The 18,894-nt window shown below is 36.6% G+C and overlaps 1 protein-coding gene across 3 annotated transcripts in view; it reads left to right on the top strand.

Moving 5' to 3' along the window:
* The window catches only part of Igsf11 (immunoglobulin superfamily member 11), a 160,844-nt gene extending 143,130 nt beyond the window's left edge, over positions 1 to 17,714 (top strand). For 2 of the 3 annotated variants that reach the window (XM_004835677.4, XM_087215843.1), the window contains exons 5-7: positions 10,041 to 10,163; positions 10,924 to 11,074; positions 12,970 to 17,714. In XM_004835677.4, coding sequence (XP_004835734.1) covers positions 10,041 to 10,163; positions 10,924 to 11,074; positions 12,970 to 13,414 — 719 coding nt within the window. In that variant the 3' untranslated portion in view covers positions 13,415 to 17,714. The remainder of the gene's footprint in view (positions 1 to 10,040; positions 10,164 to 10,923; positions 11,075 to 12,969) is intronic. The other variant, XM_021263276.2, reaches the window with a different exon arrangement.
* The last annotated feature ends 1,180 nt before the right edge of the window (positions 17,715 to 18,894 follow it).

The following is an 18,894-nucleotide window of genomic DNA, read 5'->3' as shown; positions in this document are numbered from 1 at the left end:
CATCAAGTAATTAACTTTAATAGAATTTGAAAAAACTCTGTATTTGTAAATGCTGAAAAAACTTTCTGGATCATTTTGTGTTTTCAATTTTAAAGTGAAGGAAACATTTTCTTTCTCTTCTCTATACTGCCTTTATGAAATACTGCTTATCCAGTGCCAACTGCATATGGAAAACCTGTTCTGTCAGTATGAAGATGTAAAATAGCTAAGTAGTACCTTCTTTGAGTTAACTCTAAGACAGACCTTGACGTTTCTGTCTGGGAACCCACTTGTTACTTGCAAAAAAGCTGTCTGTTTTAGTGTGAGAAGCATCTGCATAGTTTCAAGAGGGCTAATCCTGTTTTCACCCTCCAGTCTGCTTCGAGAAGGAACATAGAGAAGAGACCAGGAAAAGGGCTCAGATCGCAGCAAACCCAGGGACTGGTCACACCAGACACATAAAGATGGAGAAGGCCTGAGTGTCATGGACATCCAGCTAATTACATTTGATTTTGAGGAAAACATTGTTGAAAATTAAGGAAATTTCATGAAATGAGGGGAGAATGTAGAATTACATATATAAAATCTTCTGTTTCAATAAAATAAAATACAGCATCCCCATGTGTTGCAAGTATTTAATACAGAAAATGTTCCTTGCAGTATTCTCAGGGCTGATTTACAAATCTTAATTTAATATGAAGGGTTGGGCATTAATGTAGAGGGCCCATTCAATTTTCATTAGACCTAGCTTGAGTTATATTAAAGGTCTTTGCCTGCCATGGAAAAGACCCAAGTTGTTTGGTCAGCTTAGATATATATATTAAAAAATGACTACTGCAATACTGTTGTTTCCAACTGATGGTTCATTGCTAAATGTTTTAGCCACACTGTGGGCTAAATAGCTTTTTGTAGACTGACTTGTTAATCTCACCATTGTAAGTGACATACTTAAAATAGCTTATGTCTTGAAATGCTGAAAACTATATTCAAATTCCAGATTTTCCAGTAACTATTTCTACAACAGTGTTACTTTTTTTGCAAAATAAAGGGCTTAAAATATCAACTTCAACATCCTCAGATTCCCTGATTGGTACTTTGTAATATTTCTATGAATTAGTGGGTCAAATTGGAATTACAAATGAACATTTATCAGTGATGATGTGTAAATTGTGAAGTACCTTTAGAAAGAGCTTTTCATACCCCTGTCTCTGGATAAGTATGTATTGGTCAAATTTTTTGGTATTTTCTTTGCAATTGGAATATTCTTTGGTACTTTAACATAAAAGTGAACTTGAGGCCAAGGATGAGAACTTTTGTCTTTTGTAATTCAAATTCTAGATTCATTATCAAAATTACTTTGAATAACCTTATCTGTCATACTAATAATCATTAAATGATTCAGATTTAAAATTTAAAGTCACTTCTCAATGTGTATGTTAATAAATTAGATTTCAAAATAACATATAATCCCCAAATAACTTAGATTTTTTCCCCCAGAAAATGTGCTTTATTAATTGTCCTTACAGCTGTTTACTGACTCCTGAATGCATTCTCTGAGGAAATACAATGAATGAATTCTGAAAGCCTTGGTTTGAATATTGTCTCTACCTTTTAGCCGTATGACCTTGGGGAAATTGACTTACTATTTTGTGCTTCTGTTTCCTCCAATCTAAAAATAATTGTAATATTTAAATCAGGCTCCTGGAATGTTGGATGAATAAATCAGTCATAAAATTCTTAGAATAGTGTTTGGCATATATAAATACTCAGTGAATATTAGATGTTTCATTTTAATATTACTTGAACAGATTAGTGAAATTGCTCTAGTCCTTTCCCTGAAGGAGTAAGCTGTTCAAGTTCTGGCTGCAACAGTGCACTCAGTCTGGTCCCAACCACCAGGTTGGAGGACCAAGTCTCTTTCTCTTGTAATTGTGTGACCATGGAAACCATCGTCAATACTTTTCTAGACCTATATCCAGCTTTCACTTCTGACTTTGTTTCTCCTTTGTTTCTGGTCCTGCTGGATATCCCTTTTCTTTGTTATAAGAGCTTAGTGATATATTTATAATTAGAGTTGGCTGAACTCTTTTGTGTGTCTGTAGTTAGAAGGGATTGCATGCTAGTGTAGGCCACATTATCTCAGCTACAAGTTGGAAGTGACAGTTCATAATGACTTCTTTATGATTAAAGTTATCCATAAGCATAAAAACTTAACCATTGCAGAAATGAAGTGAGAAGAGTAAAGTCTAATAATCAGCATATAGGTTAAGGGACACAATAAGCAGGGTCCTGTGGGTTACTTCGTGGTAACAGGAAACAGTGCTTTTCCATTTTTACAAAGAATTCACATCAGGAAGTAGACAATACTCACACTGTGCTCTATCATTCCAGGCTTTTGTCTGTATCAATATACTTTTTTTTTCTTTTCAATGGTTTTATGTAAATGTTATTTTTTGTTTTTTCAGCCTGATTCTTTTAACTAAGAATATATTAAGGACCATTTTGTGAATTATAAAAATTTATTTAACTGTCTTGTTACAGGAATATATTGTAATATATGGCCCTTTATTTCTGGATATTTAAGTTATGTTGAAATTGTAACTTTGATTTAACTTTACGCGAATATATTTCAGGAGGTGGCTCTATAATTTCTGTGATATTTTTTTGCTTTGTTTGGTGGAGATGGGTATCAAACCCAGGGTCTTCCCCATGCCAGGCAAGTGCTCTACCACTGATCTATACCCCAGCTCCAGTAAGAGGCATTTTAAAATTATTTCTTTTTATTTGGTATAGAATTTTTTAAATACAGTGTAAGTAATTTTAAAAATTAGCTCCTTCCAGAAAATATAATTTGCAGTACATTTCTCGAACAGTAGTCTATACCCTAACCTATATTAAAATCATCTAGGAGGCTTTTAAAAATGTTCATTCCCCTTTCTGTCCTCTGGACATTCTGATTTTAATTGGTCTGTGTTAGAGTCCAGAATGAATATTTTTAGAAAGTGTTCCCAATGTCCAGCCAGGGTGGGATTCACTTGGATAATACATTTATACTCCCAGAAGGATACATATGAGGTGATTTTTCTTTCTATAATGCTACCTATTCTCCAAACTGTACAGCCTCTTGGCAACTAGAGATTGAGTTAAATACAGTTACTCTTCACAGTGGTTCAGAATACTTAAACTCTGCAAGGGAATCTGCGGGAATTTAATTAGGAAAAACTCCTCTTTCTGATTGAAAGAGTAAGAATAGCCTTTATAATTCTGAAGTACAGGGAACCTTAAAGTGAATTTTAAAAATTACTGTACATAATGGCAATTCATTTCATATATTCTTTTGCCTTGGTAAATATAAGGTATAACCTTGTGCTTATTTTATTATTAATGGTTAGTTTCTAAAACTGACTTTACATTTTTCTTCATTGTTCCTAAGAAACTCCATTGTCCTATTCTTCCAAAGTTTAATACAGTGGAGGGGAATGATTCACTCTGCTGACTCGGGAATGCTATGCAGAGTATCACTTGGAGAGCATAACCTGAGCAGGAGACCATCTTAGCACTGTCACATTATAGGAGAGAAGACTGAGGCCCAGAGAGGATCCTAGGTTTGCCCAGTTTACTGGTAGAAAGAATTTCCATTCTTTTGCATTAATACTTAGGAATCTTGATTCTCACTTTTGAAGTGCCAGTTCTGTGTCCCTTCACAGTGAGAGTGGTTCCCTAATTTTGTCATGGGAGCAGAAAAGTTTCATCACTTAAGTTGTCAAGTAAATGGGTACCTTTTCCTGCCTCATAACAGGTTATTCTGATTAGACAAGTCTTTCCTCTTCCCTTTTCCCTTTGATGCAAAAAAGCAAGTCCCATGTCATGTTCAGTACACCATCTTTAAAAGATTAAATGTCAGTGATTATCATAACCAACAATATTTTTGTTTGTACATTCTTTCATTCTTTAAACACATGTGTGCATAAATACACACAGTCCTTATTCTGTGCAGCTATTTTAGGGGAGAGTATTGGAGAAGGTGGAGAAATCAGTAATATGAAGAAAAGTATTTTTAACCTAGAGCTCATATCTGATAGAGAAGACAGATACACAGAGATAATAATACAACATGCTAGGGGCTGGGGATTTAGCTCAGTGGTTTTGTCGCCTGCCTCCCAAGCGCAAGATCCCAAGTTCAATCCCCAGTACCAAAGGAAAAAAAAAAATAATAATGCAGCATGCTCAATGGTGTAAGCACTTATACAGTGTTATAAGATTGAAAGATAGAAATATTCTCCTTGGGGAGTTCAGGAAGAACATTATAGGGAAGATTCCTGAACCAAAAAGTATCTCAAATAATAAATTGCTTGACCACATAAAAGGGGTATTATAAATGAAGGGAACCTTGCATGTACACTTTTGCAAGTGTAAAAGTTTGACATTTTAAAATGAGAAGATTTATGAAACTGATGTAAAAGTTTATGTAGGTTTGGCCAGACAGGAGCATGGGCAAGGCCAAATCCAGACTGTTTGTGAAAGGTTTGTGTAACATGCAAGGAGTTTGGGTGTTACCTCTGAAACTGTGGGTGTTCACAGACTTAAAGTCAAGATAGCTGGATGTACATCTTAGAGGCAGTGTCAGAAATCAGGGTTAGAAATTGTCATCTAGCTCATAAATGAGAGGTTTTGGTCATGCTCCATGAAGAAATGAGAGGGTCTGGATTAAGTCCCTAGTGATAGCCACAGAGAAGGAATGGGGAAAGTTAGAATTACAGAGGGATTGAAATAAGAATCACCAATGTATGCAGTATGGTTAGATGTTGGGATAAGAAATAAGTTTTGGAGGCAAAACAAGCCTTAAAGTTGCTAATTTGGATGTGATTCCATGTAATGTTAGTATCAGGCTATCTGAATATTATAATTAATCCAGTATTCCCCAGGATAATTTATTGGTGGTTTGTAATGTTTGAATATTTGCCATAGACTTCAATTCTTTGTGAATACGTTGATGACAGAGGTACAGAAAGAAGATGAGAGTGTTACTATGGAATATACCGATATGAAATCAGAAACGGACAGATTTAAATCTGAATGGCCAAAAGCAGTATCTATTTCAGTGGTGAAGCCAAAATAGGACAACCAGACAAAATATTTTCATTATTGAATAAATGAATTGAGCTAATATGAAACAGCATGTGTCCTTATATCCATCTGGATGGTGTTTGGGGGCATTTTACTGATGTGGACAGGTTTTCCCCTGTTCTCTATCTCCACCTTAATTCAACCAGCATCAGGACAAAATGAAGTGAAATGAATAAAGTTTTCTTTATGTGGAGAGCAAACAAAGATCAAGGCTGCTAGTATACTTACTGTCCTTTACATTTCCCCTTAAGAGTGATGAAGTTTTAACATTAAGTATATGTGATATTATCTTTAAGTTTTTAAACAGGTTTTTTTTTTTTGGTAGCGGGGATTGAACTTCGAACCTTGAGTTTGCGAGGCAGGCGGCCAAACCACTGAGCTAAATCCCCAGCCCTTAAACAGATATTTTATTTGGCATTTATTTTGTTAATGTTCTCTTCTTTTTACAATTTTTAATCATCAAATGTTGTTTTCAAGTCAAGATCACTTTTACATATATAATTTTAAAATATATGCATCTGAAATATATAATTTTGTCATAATATGTTGGTTCAAATAATAGTAAACCACGCATTTTTTATTAAATTTTTTTTTGTGTTATTAGGGATTGAATCCAAGGGTGCCATAACAGTGATTATATGCCTAGATCTTTTTTACTTTTTTAACTGTTTTTTTTTGATACCGGGGATCGAACTTGGGTCCTTGTGCTTTCGAGGCAGGCGATGGAACCACTGAGTTAAATCCCCGGCCCAACCTTTTTTACTTTTTGAGATAGAGTCTCATAAAGCTGCAGGCAGGACTTGAACTTGTAATCCTCCTGTCTCACTATTATTATAATACTTCTTTTAACAGAATATTTATGAGACTTTTATATTAGAACCATTTACTACTGATTATTGCAGTAATTCATTATTATTTAAATAGGTAAATAATGAAAATATGGAATATTTTATTATTTGGGAATTCTTACACCTTTCATCCTTAAATCCTGAAGATTAATATTTTGGGGGATTTTCCAGATACTAGATCTTTTTCAAGTTTCTCAACAGATCTTTCTCATGATTCAGAAAAATATATAAATGTTCCAAGAAATTAATGGAAGAAATTCTCACATGGAAGCATTACTAACATATACTAAGCTCATTATCATGAATAATCTCATTTGGTTCTCATAGTAACCACTGATGCATAAGCACTTGGCTAGCTCCATATTACAAAAGAGAAAGCTAAGACATAGATGAAGAGCAGGTAACACCATCAAGACCACATACATGATTAGTAAGAGGCTGAGCAGATTTAAATCCAGGCCAGCTGACTCTGGAACATATGCTCTTAGCTCATGCACCACTGACCAGGCAGCCAGAAGTGAGATTCTGGAGCTAATGAGAAAGAACAGAATTGGGAAGATATTCTTAGATTTGTTTCTTTCTAATTCTGAAGGGTGTTTTAGTCAGGTGTATAGCTTGTGTGGGGTACAATTCTGCTGTGAACTAAAACAGTGGGGTTTGGTGCCCTTTGAGCTTTCCAAACTATATAATTCCACACAATTGAACTTTCCCTGTTCTTTGAAAGAAAACAGATCAAAAGAACTTTTATTCTCTAACTTAATTTCAGCAAGTCACTTCTGTCCTGGAGCCGACCCAGTGAAGTGACAGATTAAGGAATTAGTTCAGGAAGGGCTATGTGCTCTGTGGCTGCAATGGTCTGGTTTTGCTGAAGAGTCGCTCCCATCTCTGCTTTGCATTGTCTATATAAACAACCCTGTTTTGTTTCTGGTTAATCCTCGCTTATCAATGTGCCTGTCTCATTCCCTGATTATATTCTGAGTTAGTTCCATCAGGGTATGAGAACCTCATTTAATTACACTTTCTTATAGCAGTATGCATGTTGTGTCTGCATCTACAGAAACAAAGAGGAGAACAGTGAGTGACTTTACCTTTTAAAAATAAAATTTTAACACAGAAGTCTTTAGAGTTTACCTCTTTGTAATACCAGAATACTGCTCAGAGCAGCTGTTTAAAATTTCCCAAATTGTTTCTTTGGGAACATCAACAAAATTACTATTTTGGTGTGAACTGATCAAATTTTTAGAATTTGAGGGAATAAGAAAAAAAATCAAAGAAAACAATAGTATGTGGAATTGTGGGGTTGATTACCCGAAGATTATGGTTTTCTAGCGTGATGATAGTGGGACATGTGTTGAAGAGGGAGTTAGGCAGATGGCTTAGTCTGTAACATTAACAGCATTGGGACACTGCATCGTTAGGAAATATCCCCTAGATTCACTGTATAGAACAATATAATTTTAAATGTCTATTGAAAGCCAAGTGAATGTATGGTAATTTTGAGCTTTGGATTTGGACAAATTTGATTTTATAGACTTCTGCTACCTGTGTACTATGTGACCTTGGACAAATTGCCTAGCTACTCTGAGATTTCTTATTTTTGAAAAGTAGGGGATATAGAACTAACCTTGTTATAAAGATTAAATGAGGCCCTTTTCAAGCTTTTAGTATAGTGTATCTGGTAGATAAGAAAGTAGCACTTTTGATGGATTGATCATCTTTATTTATTGAGCACCTTTCTATGTGCTGGGTGATTTCAGAGTATGGTGATACAATAATTAAGACAAAGCCAGTCCTTACCTTGATGAGATAAGACAGCAAGCAATTGTAATAAATGGATGAAGTGCCTACTAGGGCTGAAGAACAAGGAAGCTAGAGGGGCACATATGAGTGGTGTCTAAAATCAAACAAAACACAGGACAGGAGAAACTCACTGCTCCCAGTGGGGCCTCCCAACACTGAAAGCCCTCAGAGTTTTTTGTTTTTACTTTAAGGAAGAGGAATTAGTACACAAAAGCAAATCAGTTAACCATTAAGTACATTGACTTTGATGTGTACAATACAATTCAAATATCCAAAATTATGATGCATCATGTCTTGGATATGGAGATATATATATATATATATAATATATTATCTATCTATATGATCCATATCTCTCTGTATATATGATCCATATATGGGTTTAACCTTTTCAATATTCCCATTAAAAAAAGCAAAAAATAAAATATCTCTGTTTCCTGGCCTATATATTGAAGTTAACTCAAGTATGTGTCTGATGATTTAGAGTCATTCATGAACACATTGCATTCTATTATATTAGGCTGAGGATTGCTCTGAGGGCATGCTCTGTGGGGGATTTTTCAGTGAATTTGCTCAGATACTTGGGTCAGACTGGACCACTGGTTTTCTCCTCCCTGGTGTTGTGCTGACTTCTCAGGCCCTCATTAGAGGGCCTTCCTATGTTCTCTCCAGCACCTTGTATTCTCTAGCCCTGACTGGCACTTAGCCCATTTATTATAATTGCCTGCCTTCTTGTCTCATTAAGGTTTGTCCTGTTCATCATTGTATCACCATCTTCAAAAATTACCCAGCGTAAAAGATGGCACTCAACACATATTTTATATTAAATGAAGGAATTGATAAAGGCATGCATGCTCTGGCCAGATCTGCTTTTGTTGACCCCTTTCTGCTTCTGGCTTTGATCTAGATAAAGATGAAAGCTGTCAGCAGAATCCAGGTAACTAAATCTCAGTTTCATATGAAAATAACAGTCTAGAATGGGGCAGTTCCAAGTATAGCCCCCGGTGTGCTTGTAGTATATGCCAGATTTTTTGTTTGCTTGTTTAGTTTTGTTTTAACCTGTGCCATATGGAGGCTTTTCTGCTTACCTGTAACTATACAGCTATCTTGAGTGGCTAAAATGACAGCATGCCTTATCTTTCCTACCAAAGGGAAGCATTAAGACCAGAGCTTAGAGGTGAAGCAGCCATCTATCCAGTTCCAGTTTCAAATGAGCAGCCATGTAATCTTTTTACCCTTCTAAAGCTTCAGTCTCTATCTGTTCAATGGGATTAATAATAAAAATACCTCACAAGGTCACTGTAAAGATTGATATAATACGTGTAAAAGCTTACCTGATGCTTGATACATATTCATAATTGTTAACTTTGATTCTTACTATTACTGCAAGTCATTTACATTTTATAGGAATAATCAAACTATGCTTATATTGATGAGTTATTAAAAAGGAAAGTGTGAAAATATTTCTTGGTCATACCACTGTGTGACCTTGAAAATGCAGTGCTCCAGTCTACTGCTGCTTCCCCTCTGGATCCACCTGTGCTTCCATCAAGGCCCAGCTCCTTGGAGGCTGCTCCTGGGGAGGGTTGGGCTCAGTGGGCAGGCCTTTTGCTGCTAGGAGCTTTGGGGCTCCCTTAATGAATGACTTTGGCTCAAGGACTCCCTGTGTGTCTGGTGGAAACTTCCATAAAACTGTGCTTCAGGGTGAGACTTCTGTCCAGACTTCCTTCCTCCCTCCCCTTCAGAGGTCAGACCATTCTAGCTTTCTTTTATTGGTGTTTCTTCTAATAAACCTGCTTCTTGGAAAATCTGAGCTAACGCAACAATTGTAATAATTGTTGGAAGAGAGTAACAACTCATACCTTAGAGCACAAAGTTGACTTCTTCTCCATCAAGTTTAAGGTGGATATTATTATAGAATCCAACTTGGCCTTTACCTTACTGCATTTGTTTAGAATTAAAATTTTATGTTACTGCTTATAAATTCTCTAGGACACAGATTAGCCAGCCTTGCCTCATAGAAGGCCACTAACATTTAAGACAGAATGTGTTAATCTACAGATTGAATTTTAAGGATAGTTTTTAATAATTAAATTCCAGATCTTTAACATGTTATAGTGATTTTAATCTTTAACATTCATGAACCAAAGATTTCTTCCTCCCCCCAAAACAAGAATATAGGTAAGTCTTTAGTATACTAATTTATTTCTATAGTCTAGTGTTCTGCTGATTTTATTGGTTTTCTTATTCATCCCATCAAATCCTTATTTTATTATTTTGTAACAGACCAGGTCCAGGGAACAGTCACCATCCGGAACATCAGTGCTCTGTCTTCAGGTTTGTACCAGTGTGTGGCTTCCAATGCCATCGGAGCCAGCACCTGTCTTTTGGATCTCCAGGTGATTTCACGTAAGTATATGGAATTACAGTGATAACTGTAGGTGTGAGTCTTTTTTAAACAAAGGGTTCTGCTTAATTGTTTAGAGGTTATCTGAAGATTCAGTAGCAATTCTTTTGGTTTTAATCAACGTTGAAAATATTTTGTAAATATCACAGTGTACTTTTCAAGCCTCAGGATTATGATAGTCTTTGTGACAAAACATCATTCTCTTCAGGATCATTAGACTCAAACCTGGTCTTGTTTCCTAGTGCTCTAGCCATTGTATAAATTTGTAATGGTCTTAGAGCTATGCACAGACCTTTTTAGGGGTTTCCCCTAATATGTCCTTATCTGCCTAATTGTTGAGAATCTGGTTATAAATCGTGCAGACACTTTCTCTTTGTTGAGAATTCTGGGATATTAGAATTCTAGTTGCAGCAGGGAGTGCTGTGGCTGGGGTGAGACTGTAAGGTATGCCACCAAAGGCCAGGGCTCACTTGGGGCACTCAGCAAGTTAGATTGACACCGACTATTTCCCCTCTGCTCCAGCTGCTGCTCTCCTGAGGCTGTGAGAGTTGTTTAATGGTTTATTCATTCTTTGATGTTGAGAACCTACTGTGTCTTAGTTCTGCCACTGGGGATAAAGGAAGTTATCCAAGGTTTATTTTAATATAGATGCAATACAATAGGCAGTTTTGTACATATAAGTAGGTTTACATGTTTATACAGCTGTGTGGGTAGAAAAAATTTCTCTCCTTTCTTTAAATCTACCTTAAATATATTTTGCAGCCCAGCCCAGGAGCATTGGACTTATAGCTGGAGCCATTGGCACTGGTGCAGTTATTATCATTTTTTGCATTGCACTGATTTTAGGGGCATTCTTTTACTGGAGAAGCAAAAATAAAGAGGAGGAGGAAGAAGAAATTCCTAATGAAATAAGGTTTGTATGTCAGATAATTTGCTCTGCATAGTCAAGGCATATTTTTATTTATTTTGGCAGTCAGGGTTGCTTTGCTAATCTTATAACTGTCATGGCCAAGAAATTAAAGTGGCCAAATGATATATTGTTGTATGGTCTATGGCTTTTTCTCATAGTAATGCTCATCTGTATTCAGTGGGTCATGAAAAATCCAACATGTGCCTGACTAGGAAAAGACAATGCAGAGTGCCCCTGCTCCTTCATATCTCTAGAATTTTGAGGGTTTGGTGACTCCCACAATCAAAAAGTTAGTTTAGAATATGTGTGGCCTTTCTAATAAGAACATACAATAAGAAGGAGTGCTCCGTGGTCCTCTACATAGACATAGCTGGATGGTTTACGTTGTTGTGACAGAATACCTGGGGCTGGCTACTTTGTAAACAAAAAAGGTTTATTTTGACTCATAATTCTAAGAGGGGCAAAGTCTAGATATCTCTTCTGATGATGGCCTTCTTGCTGCAGAGTCTTGAGGCAGCAGAAAGCATCAAAAGAGGCAGGGAGCAAATGTGTCTGGGTTCGCCCCCTCTTTTTATAAAGCTGCCAGAATTCATAGGCACTTTACCCGAATGACCTTATCTAACCCCAATCACCTTCTGAGGTCCAGTTCTGAATACCAGAGCTGATGGAGTTTTTAGCCTCAAAGTACTTCCCAGTGGAATCAAATTTCAACATAGAACCCTTGGGGGCATTTGAACTATAAAAAAACTATAGCTGACAGATCAGACAAGAGTATAAATGCCTCCAGAAAAACGTCAGGTTGATCTTTAAGGACAAATGAGTCTTGGAATGTTTTAGAGATCTGAGGGTTCAGGCCTGGTTCTCAGATTTTACCACCACATCAGAGCCTCTGCTCTGAGACTGAGACTCCAGTCTCCACAGTGTGGCATATTCCAGTCTCCACAGTGTGGCATACGCAGCCCTTCAGGGTTTCTGCCCCTCCCCCGCTACACTCCTCTTCTGCTACACCCTGCTCATTCTGTGTTTCGGTCTATTCTGCATTCTTCTTTGCCTCAGGATCTTTGCTCAATTTAATGCTTTCTTTGCCTTTCCCTTTCATCCAATTCTTTACTAAATGCCTTGATCAGATTCAAGATTTATCCAAGCATCACCTCCTTACATAAGTTGGCCTTGGCCCCTTGCCAGACTTTTCAGATAACGATGTTCTTGCATTGACTGTCACCCCCACTTGACTTCTTAAATGTGTTTTTCTTTTGCATGAAACATTTAGTAGTATGTACTCAATAAATTTTAAATAAATGAATTAACATCTAATTTTTAACTTCTTTAGCCTCTTGTTATTCTTAAGAGTTTGGGCTGTAGGTAGGGATAAATTCCATCCCTGAGTAACATCACAACAGAAAACTTTTCATCACCATAACACAGTGATTTCTCAAACCCTGAAAGGAGTAAAAGCAAGACAACACTAATCATTTCTTGAAGTTGTCTATTATGTATGGCTTGGTTTTCTAGCTATTTTATGGCACCTTATTCAGTGGATTTCTTTATGGACTATTTAAGAATTTACGGGTAAAAGATACACATAGACTTATTTGCAAATCATGTATGTGTATATGTATGTGTTTTGTTTACAATAGAAGAGACCTTCTTTGAGCAATTTGATATTTCCTGTTTTACTCTTGGGGATCAAGCTGGTGAGGAGAGGTCCTTCTGACAATAGTCTCACAGGATGTGAGTGCCAAAGCAAAGGCTACTCATGGCTGCTACCTTTGCTTCATGGTAGAGGATTTGTTTTTTTGGTGCATTAGCCTTAGTGTGACAAGAAAGAGCCTTGGGGAGGAGGGTAGGATAAACCTCAAGTAAATCCTAATGACAATTTAAGATTTGATTCTTTTCAGAGAGGATGATCTTCCACCTAAATGCTTTTCTTCTGCCAAAGCATTTCACACAGAGATATCCTCCTCGGAGAACAACACGCTGACCTCTTCCAATACCTACAACAGTCGATACTGGAGCAACAACCCAAAAATTCGCGGGAACACAGAGTCATTCAACCACTTCAGTGACTTGCGCCAGTCTTTCTCACTCCACTCAGGCAATGCCAATATCCCATCCATCTATGCCAACGGGAACCATCTGGTCCCAGGTCCACATAAGACTCTGGTAGTGACAGCCAACAGAGGCTCATTACCACAGATCATGCCCAGGAACAATGGCTCGGTCAGCAGGAAGTTCCGGACCCCACATACACCCTCCCACACCATCAGCCAAGCGACACTGGAGCGAATCGGTGCAGTACCCGTCATGGTGCCAGCCCAGAGTCGGGCAGGGTCCTTGGTATAGGACACAGGGGATGTTGTGTTCAGAAAAGTATAAATGGAATGCCTCCATCCAAGGGGGTGCTGGGGTGGGCAAGTGCTGGGAAAGATACATTCTCCTTATGATTCTATTAGCAAAAGCACAAAAAGATGGCAGAGCTGTTTCCTGGCCACCAAGATGTATAACATGGACTGGAATACTCTGTTGGGAAGAATTGTTTGTCCACCACAGATGTCCTGGGATTCTGTTCAAGTAGCTGCATCTCAAAGATGTGCCAAGCCAAGGAGAAAGATCTAAGAACAGAATAGCACTAAGAACCCAAACTGCAGTCCAGATGGGCTTCTTCTTTAATTCATGCCTAACTTGATAATTTTCAAGACTGAAGTGCCAGAAGAAGTTTAAATAATAAAATTATTTAAAAATATAGATGTCTTTAGAAAAAACAGTGAACAACTCTGTGATGTGTTTTGCTTCTCCCAGTTCCCTCATTATGTAGAGGGCTTAATAGCATAAATGTGTAGTATTGATCCCAAAAGGACTGGCTCTTTTATCATAGAATCAAAACTTTTTACATGAACAAAATTCCACGAGAAATGGGGGAAAACAAAGGAAACTTCTTTGAGAAACCCCTCCATATTTATTTATCTCTTCCTGAACCATGAATTTCATATTTGGAATTTTGCTATATTGACAGATTCTTGCCTGTCTGCATTATTCTAGGATCTGTTATGGATCCACGGCAATTTCTGTTCATTATTTCATGGGAAATTTTTTTTTTTGGTACTGGAAATCGAACTCAGGACCTTGTGCTTTCAAGGCAGGCAGCGGCACCACCGAGCTAAATCCCCAGCCCTGGGAAAATATTTTTTAAAAGAAAACAATTATTATTTTTTTTAAATACATGAGAGGCATAAGGCTAGGAAAGAAAAGACTCACACCTTGTTCAGCAATTACACTTAGCGAGCCCAGTAGCAGGCCCTTCTCAAGAGTTCTAGGTTATGTGGTCAGAAGGAGGCAGGCAGGTGTGAGGGAACCTAGTCTCACCTGACAGCATCCCAGAGGTGGTCGTCCAGGGCTCCTGTGTTGTCATCGCAGGGGGCTCTTACGGAGGACAGTACTTGATGCCTTTTGTAACTAGGTAGGTAATTCCTCCTTGTTTAACAGGTAGAAGTTATATCTTGTTACAGGAAGGGCAGGGATGGTTTGTTTTAAAATAACTCTTTTTGCAAAAGAGATAAAACAGGAAATGGGGTGTCTCCCAGTGTGCTCCTGGGAGAATTTGCCCTATACTTGACAGCTCAGGTTTGTAATTTTGACCAAATCATTTTACAACACTATGAAGTGACTCCTTTTGTGATTAATTAGCTGGCTTGGCTGGCCTTGCAGTTCACCAGATTCATTGAAAAGCTCCCATTCTACTTTGTGCTATGAAAATCTGGCTGTACTTGTGTTAGTGACTATCTCGCCTTAATCACACTTTAACTCATAAATGATTTTTTCCCACATTAATTTCCTGAACTATTTGTGATACTGATCCCAAGGTTCAATATGAGCATCTTTTCTTCCATCAGGTGCTCTTACTCTTTTTTCCCACCTTGGTTTTTTCCTTCTTTTCCTGCAAGCATAGTCTTCATGGGGAGTGGCCACACGTCCTTCCAGTTATTTGACTCAATGGAAACAAACAGTTGCTGCATACACTGTCTTTCCAAAAGGGCCACGCTCAGAACCTAACCATTGCAACCATTTTATGTTGATAAAAAGCTGAATTTACCTTAGCATTACTTACATGTTCCATTTGATCTTGACTTGGTAAAATTTAAATAAATGTATGTCTATACTTTTTATAAAGAAAAATGAAAATACCATGTCACAGAAAAGATACTATCAGATGTTGTTTAGAAACATTTATCTTGCATTTCTTTATTCTTTCTAATTATCTAAAAATAAAAAGGTTATTCATATAAAAGAAGTTGTCATTAATTATCAAAATACCAGTGGACATGTGCTTTTTTAATTTACTGTTTCCCTTAATGTTGTGTGCATTTTTTCCATTTTGTTAAATAGTCAAATTAATGAGCATGTAGTATTTGAAACATTACTTAACCTTTCTCTTACTATTAGAAATTTAAGTTGATTCAGTTTCTCACGCATATGACTGAAGATACAGTGATCTTAATACACTGACCTGTTTTTGTATTTCTTAGTCTGAAAGTTTGTGAAAACTGGGTTTGTGCCTGCTCTTTTAATCATTGAATCTCTCACCCTACCACAGTGCCTACTATGGTGTTGAATATATAAATGACTGATAATGTCTAAACTGAAATTGCCAAGCCAGGTTATGGACATGATTGTAGCTCTTGATATATATTGGGTCATACTTTGCTAGAAGGAATGTAAAATATTGTTTTAATTTTTTATTTTGAAATAATGTTTACATGCAGCTGTTAGAAATAATAGAGATTACAAATACCCTTTACCTGATTTCTCCTAACAGTGATATCTTGTGTGACTATTATATAATTTTACAAATTGACATAGTTATAATTCACCAGTTTTGTTTAGATTTCAGCTCTTGTGCTTGCACATTGTATATGTGTACATGTGTGGACATTTAATTACATGCAGTTTTATCATGGGTAAATTCATGTGAACACCACACATTTGACATTTAGTATTCCATAAGCTAGTCTTTCACAGTCTTCTCCTCCTTAAGCCTCCAATCCCTGAATATCACCACTCTGTTCTCCATCTCTATAATTTTGTCATTTTGAGAATGCTCTATAAAATGAAATGAAGTATGTAACCTTTGAGAATTGGCTTTTTTTTTTTTTCCATTCAAGACAGTTTTCTTCAAATCCATCCAAGTTGTGTATCCGTAGTTTCTTTTCTTCTTATAGCTGGGTAATATTCCATGATGTGGATTACTAGAGTTCTTTTACTCATTGAAAGACATAAAGGAGTTGGGTTCTAGTTTTTGGTAATTATGAGTAAGCTGATGAAAATATTTATGGCTGGGTTTCAGTATGAACTATGAGTAAATGCCTAGGAGTGCAGTTTCTGGGTTACATGTGGTAAGCGCATATTTAATTTTGAAAGAAAAGATATGCTCTTTTCCAGAGTGGTTGTACAGTTTTAAATTTCTTCCAGCATGTATCAGCAGTCCAATTTCTCTGCATCTCGGCTGCATTGGGTATCATCAGTACCTTTTATTTTAGCCATTTTGATGCGTATGTAATGATAACTCCTTATGGTTTTAATTTGCACATTTCATTGGCTAATGATGGCCAGCATCTTTTTACGTGCTTGTGTATTTTCTCTGTATCTTCTTCTGTGAAAGGTCTTTTCATGCTTTTTGTCTATTTTCTAGATTACTTATTTTTTAAAATCTGTTTTTGCAGTTTAGTTTTGAAAGATATTTATATATTTTAAATGCAACTCTTTTTTGAATATGTCATTTAAAATATTTTCTCCTAGTTAGTTCCTTGCCTTTCCATTCTCTTCATGGGTCTTTCACAGAGCAAAAGTTTTAACTTTAATGAGGGTCTGTTGGACACAGTGGCTCTCACCTAGTTATTGCACTTGGGAGGCTGAGACAGAAGGATTACAAGTTCAAGGCCAGCCTGAGCAACATAGTGAGACCTTGCTTCAGAAAATTTTTTAATGAGGCCTAATTTATCAGTTTTTTATTTTATGGATTGTGCTGTTGGTATCCAGTCTATACTCTTTACCTGAACCCAAGTCCTGAAGAGTTTCATGATTTTTTCTTAAAAGTTTTATGATTTACATTTAATTCTGTGGTTTATTTCAAGTTTTGTTTTTTTAATAATAGGTGAAGTTCATGTTGTGGATTATTTGTATTGCCTGTGTAAATCCATTTGCTTTGTGTCCTTCCTCTAGTAAATGGCTTTGTATTTTTGAAAAGTGTCATTTAGACATACCTATGCAAGTCTCTTTCTAAGTTCTCTTGCTGTCTCATGGATCTTTTTCAGAGTATCTCTCCAGCAGTATTGCGTTGGTCACTGTAGCTATTTAGGAAGCTCTCTCGGCTAGCAAAGTGGTTTCTCCCATTTATTCTTCTTTTTTATAGTTTTAATTATTTGAGGTCCTATGTCTTTATAAATTTTAGAGAAAGGTGACATATCTACAAAACACTTTGCTCTTTTCATAGGATTTTCATTGAACCTATAGAATCAGTTTGGGAAGAATAATATCTTTACTATGTTAAATCTTTCAGTTCATGAACATGATCCGTCTCTCTAGTCTTTTGGGTCTTTGATTTATTTCAGCAGTATTTGGCAGTTTCAGAATAAAGATATTATATATATGTGTTTTGTTGGATTTATGACTAATTCTTTCATCTTTCGTAGCAATTATAAGAATACTGTACGTTAAATTTTGTTTCTTTATCTTTTTTGTTAGAAAATTAAAATGTGATTTTATTTGTGTGAGGAGGGGAGGGGAGGAAGGAAGATGGAGTGTCACTTCATTCAGGCTTGTGGATGGTAGGTGGGGATGGAGGCTCATCTTCCTATTAAAACCAGGAAGAGAGAAGTAGAGTCTCAACTACCCTGCCTTGTATCACCTGTTATACCACCAAATCTTCCTGTACCACAATTCCAATCCAAATACTCTGTCCACCATAAGTCCTCTTTTTCAAGTCTAGTGAGAAGTGAAGGCTCCCTCTCATGATCTATAGCATTAACTACCTGCAAAGGAGTTATAGTTTGTATCATGTTTCTGTTATTTATGCATGTGATTCATCTCTCCATTTTTGATCCCTAAAATACGTGCTAAATTCCATTCTAGGAGCCAAAAATGGAAAATTAGACACAACCTATATCTTGATAGAGCTTGTATTTCAGGAGGATGCAGACCTGTAAGTGAATAACTGTAAGCAGTATATGAGTGGATGTTTAAGCATGCTAGACAATCTCTTCTATATGTACTTTGGTTGTGGTCACAACAGCATATTGCTTCATTTGGAGAAAGTGCTTTAAGGACGTGAAATTCATGCAACTGAAAATACATGAGTAGTCTCTGAACCTTAGAGTGAAAAGTGGCAATCAAATGTCAGTAAATTCCCAAAGCAAAGCTGCATCAAATTTGTTTACCCAGGTGGCAAATGATGTCACAGTTTTGTTTTGAAAAGCTGTAGAGGTAACATAAATGCACTGGTTTGGAAGACTACTTTGTTCAGCAATTACAAATAATCCCTTTTGTGCTGACTACATGGCAGGCACTTTTAAAAATGAATTTCCAGTATGTATTTAATCTCAGTGCTACATGAAAGATGTCATCAGGCGTATTTTTTAAGTTCAGAAACTGGAGCTAAGAATGGTTAAACAACTTGCCTAAATGAGAGTAAGCCGTCCATCATTGTTCTCAGTTGATATTTCTATCTGACTGAACCAATGTCTGAAAAGAAAGATCTGGGATCCCTTTTTTGGTCTTCAAATAACCCCCTTTTGAACAATTCATTTAATCTGTGTTAAGTAAAGTAATAC

The sequence above is a fragment of the Heterocephalus glaber genome, unplaced genomic scaffold, assembly GCF_053883595.1.
Source record: "Heterocephalus glaber isolate CG9 unplaced genomic scaffold, H.glaber_assembly_v1.0 deba00000122, whole genome shotgun sequence".
NCBI classification, from domain to species: domain Eukaryota; kingdom Metazoa; phylum Chordata; class Mammalia; order Rodentia; family Bathyergidae; genus Heterocephalus; species Heterocephalus glaber.
The sequence above is the reverse complement of the archived record's forward strand: the minus strand, read 5'-3'. Positions and strand labels throughout refer to the sequence as shown.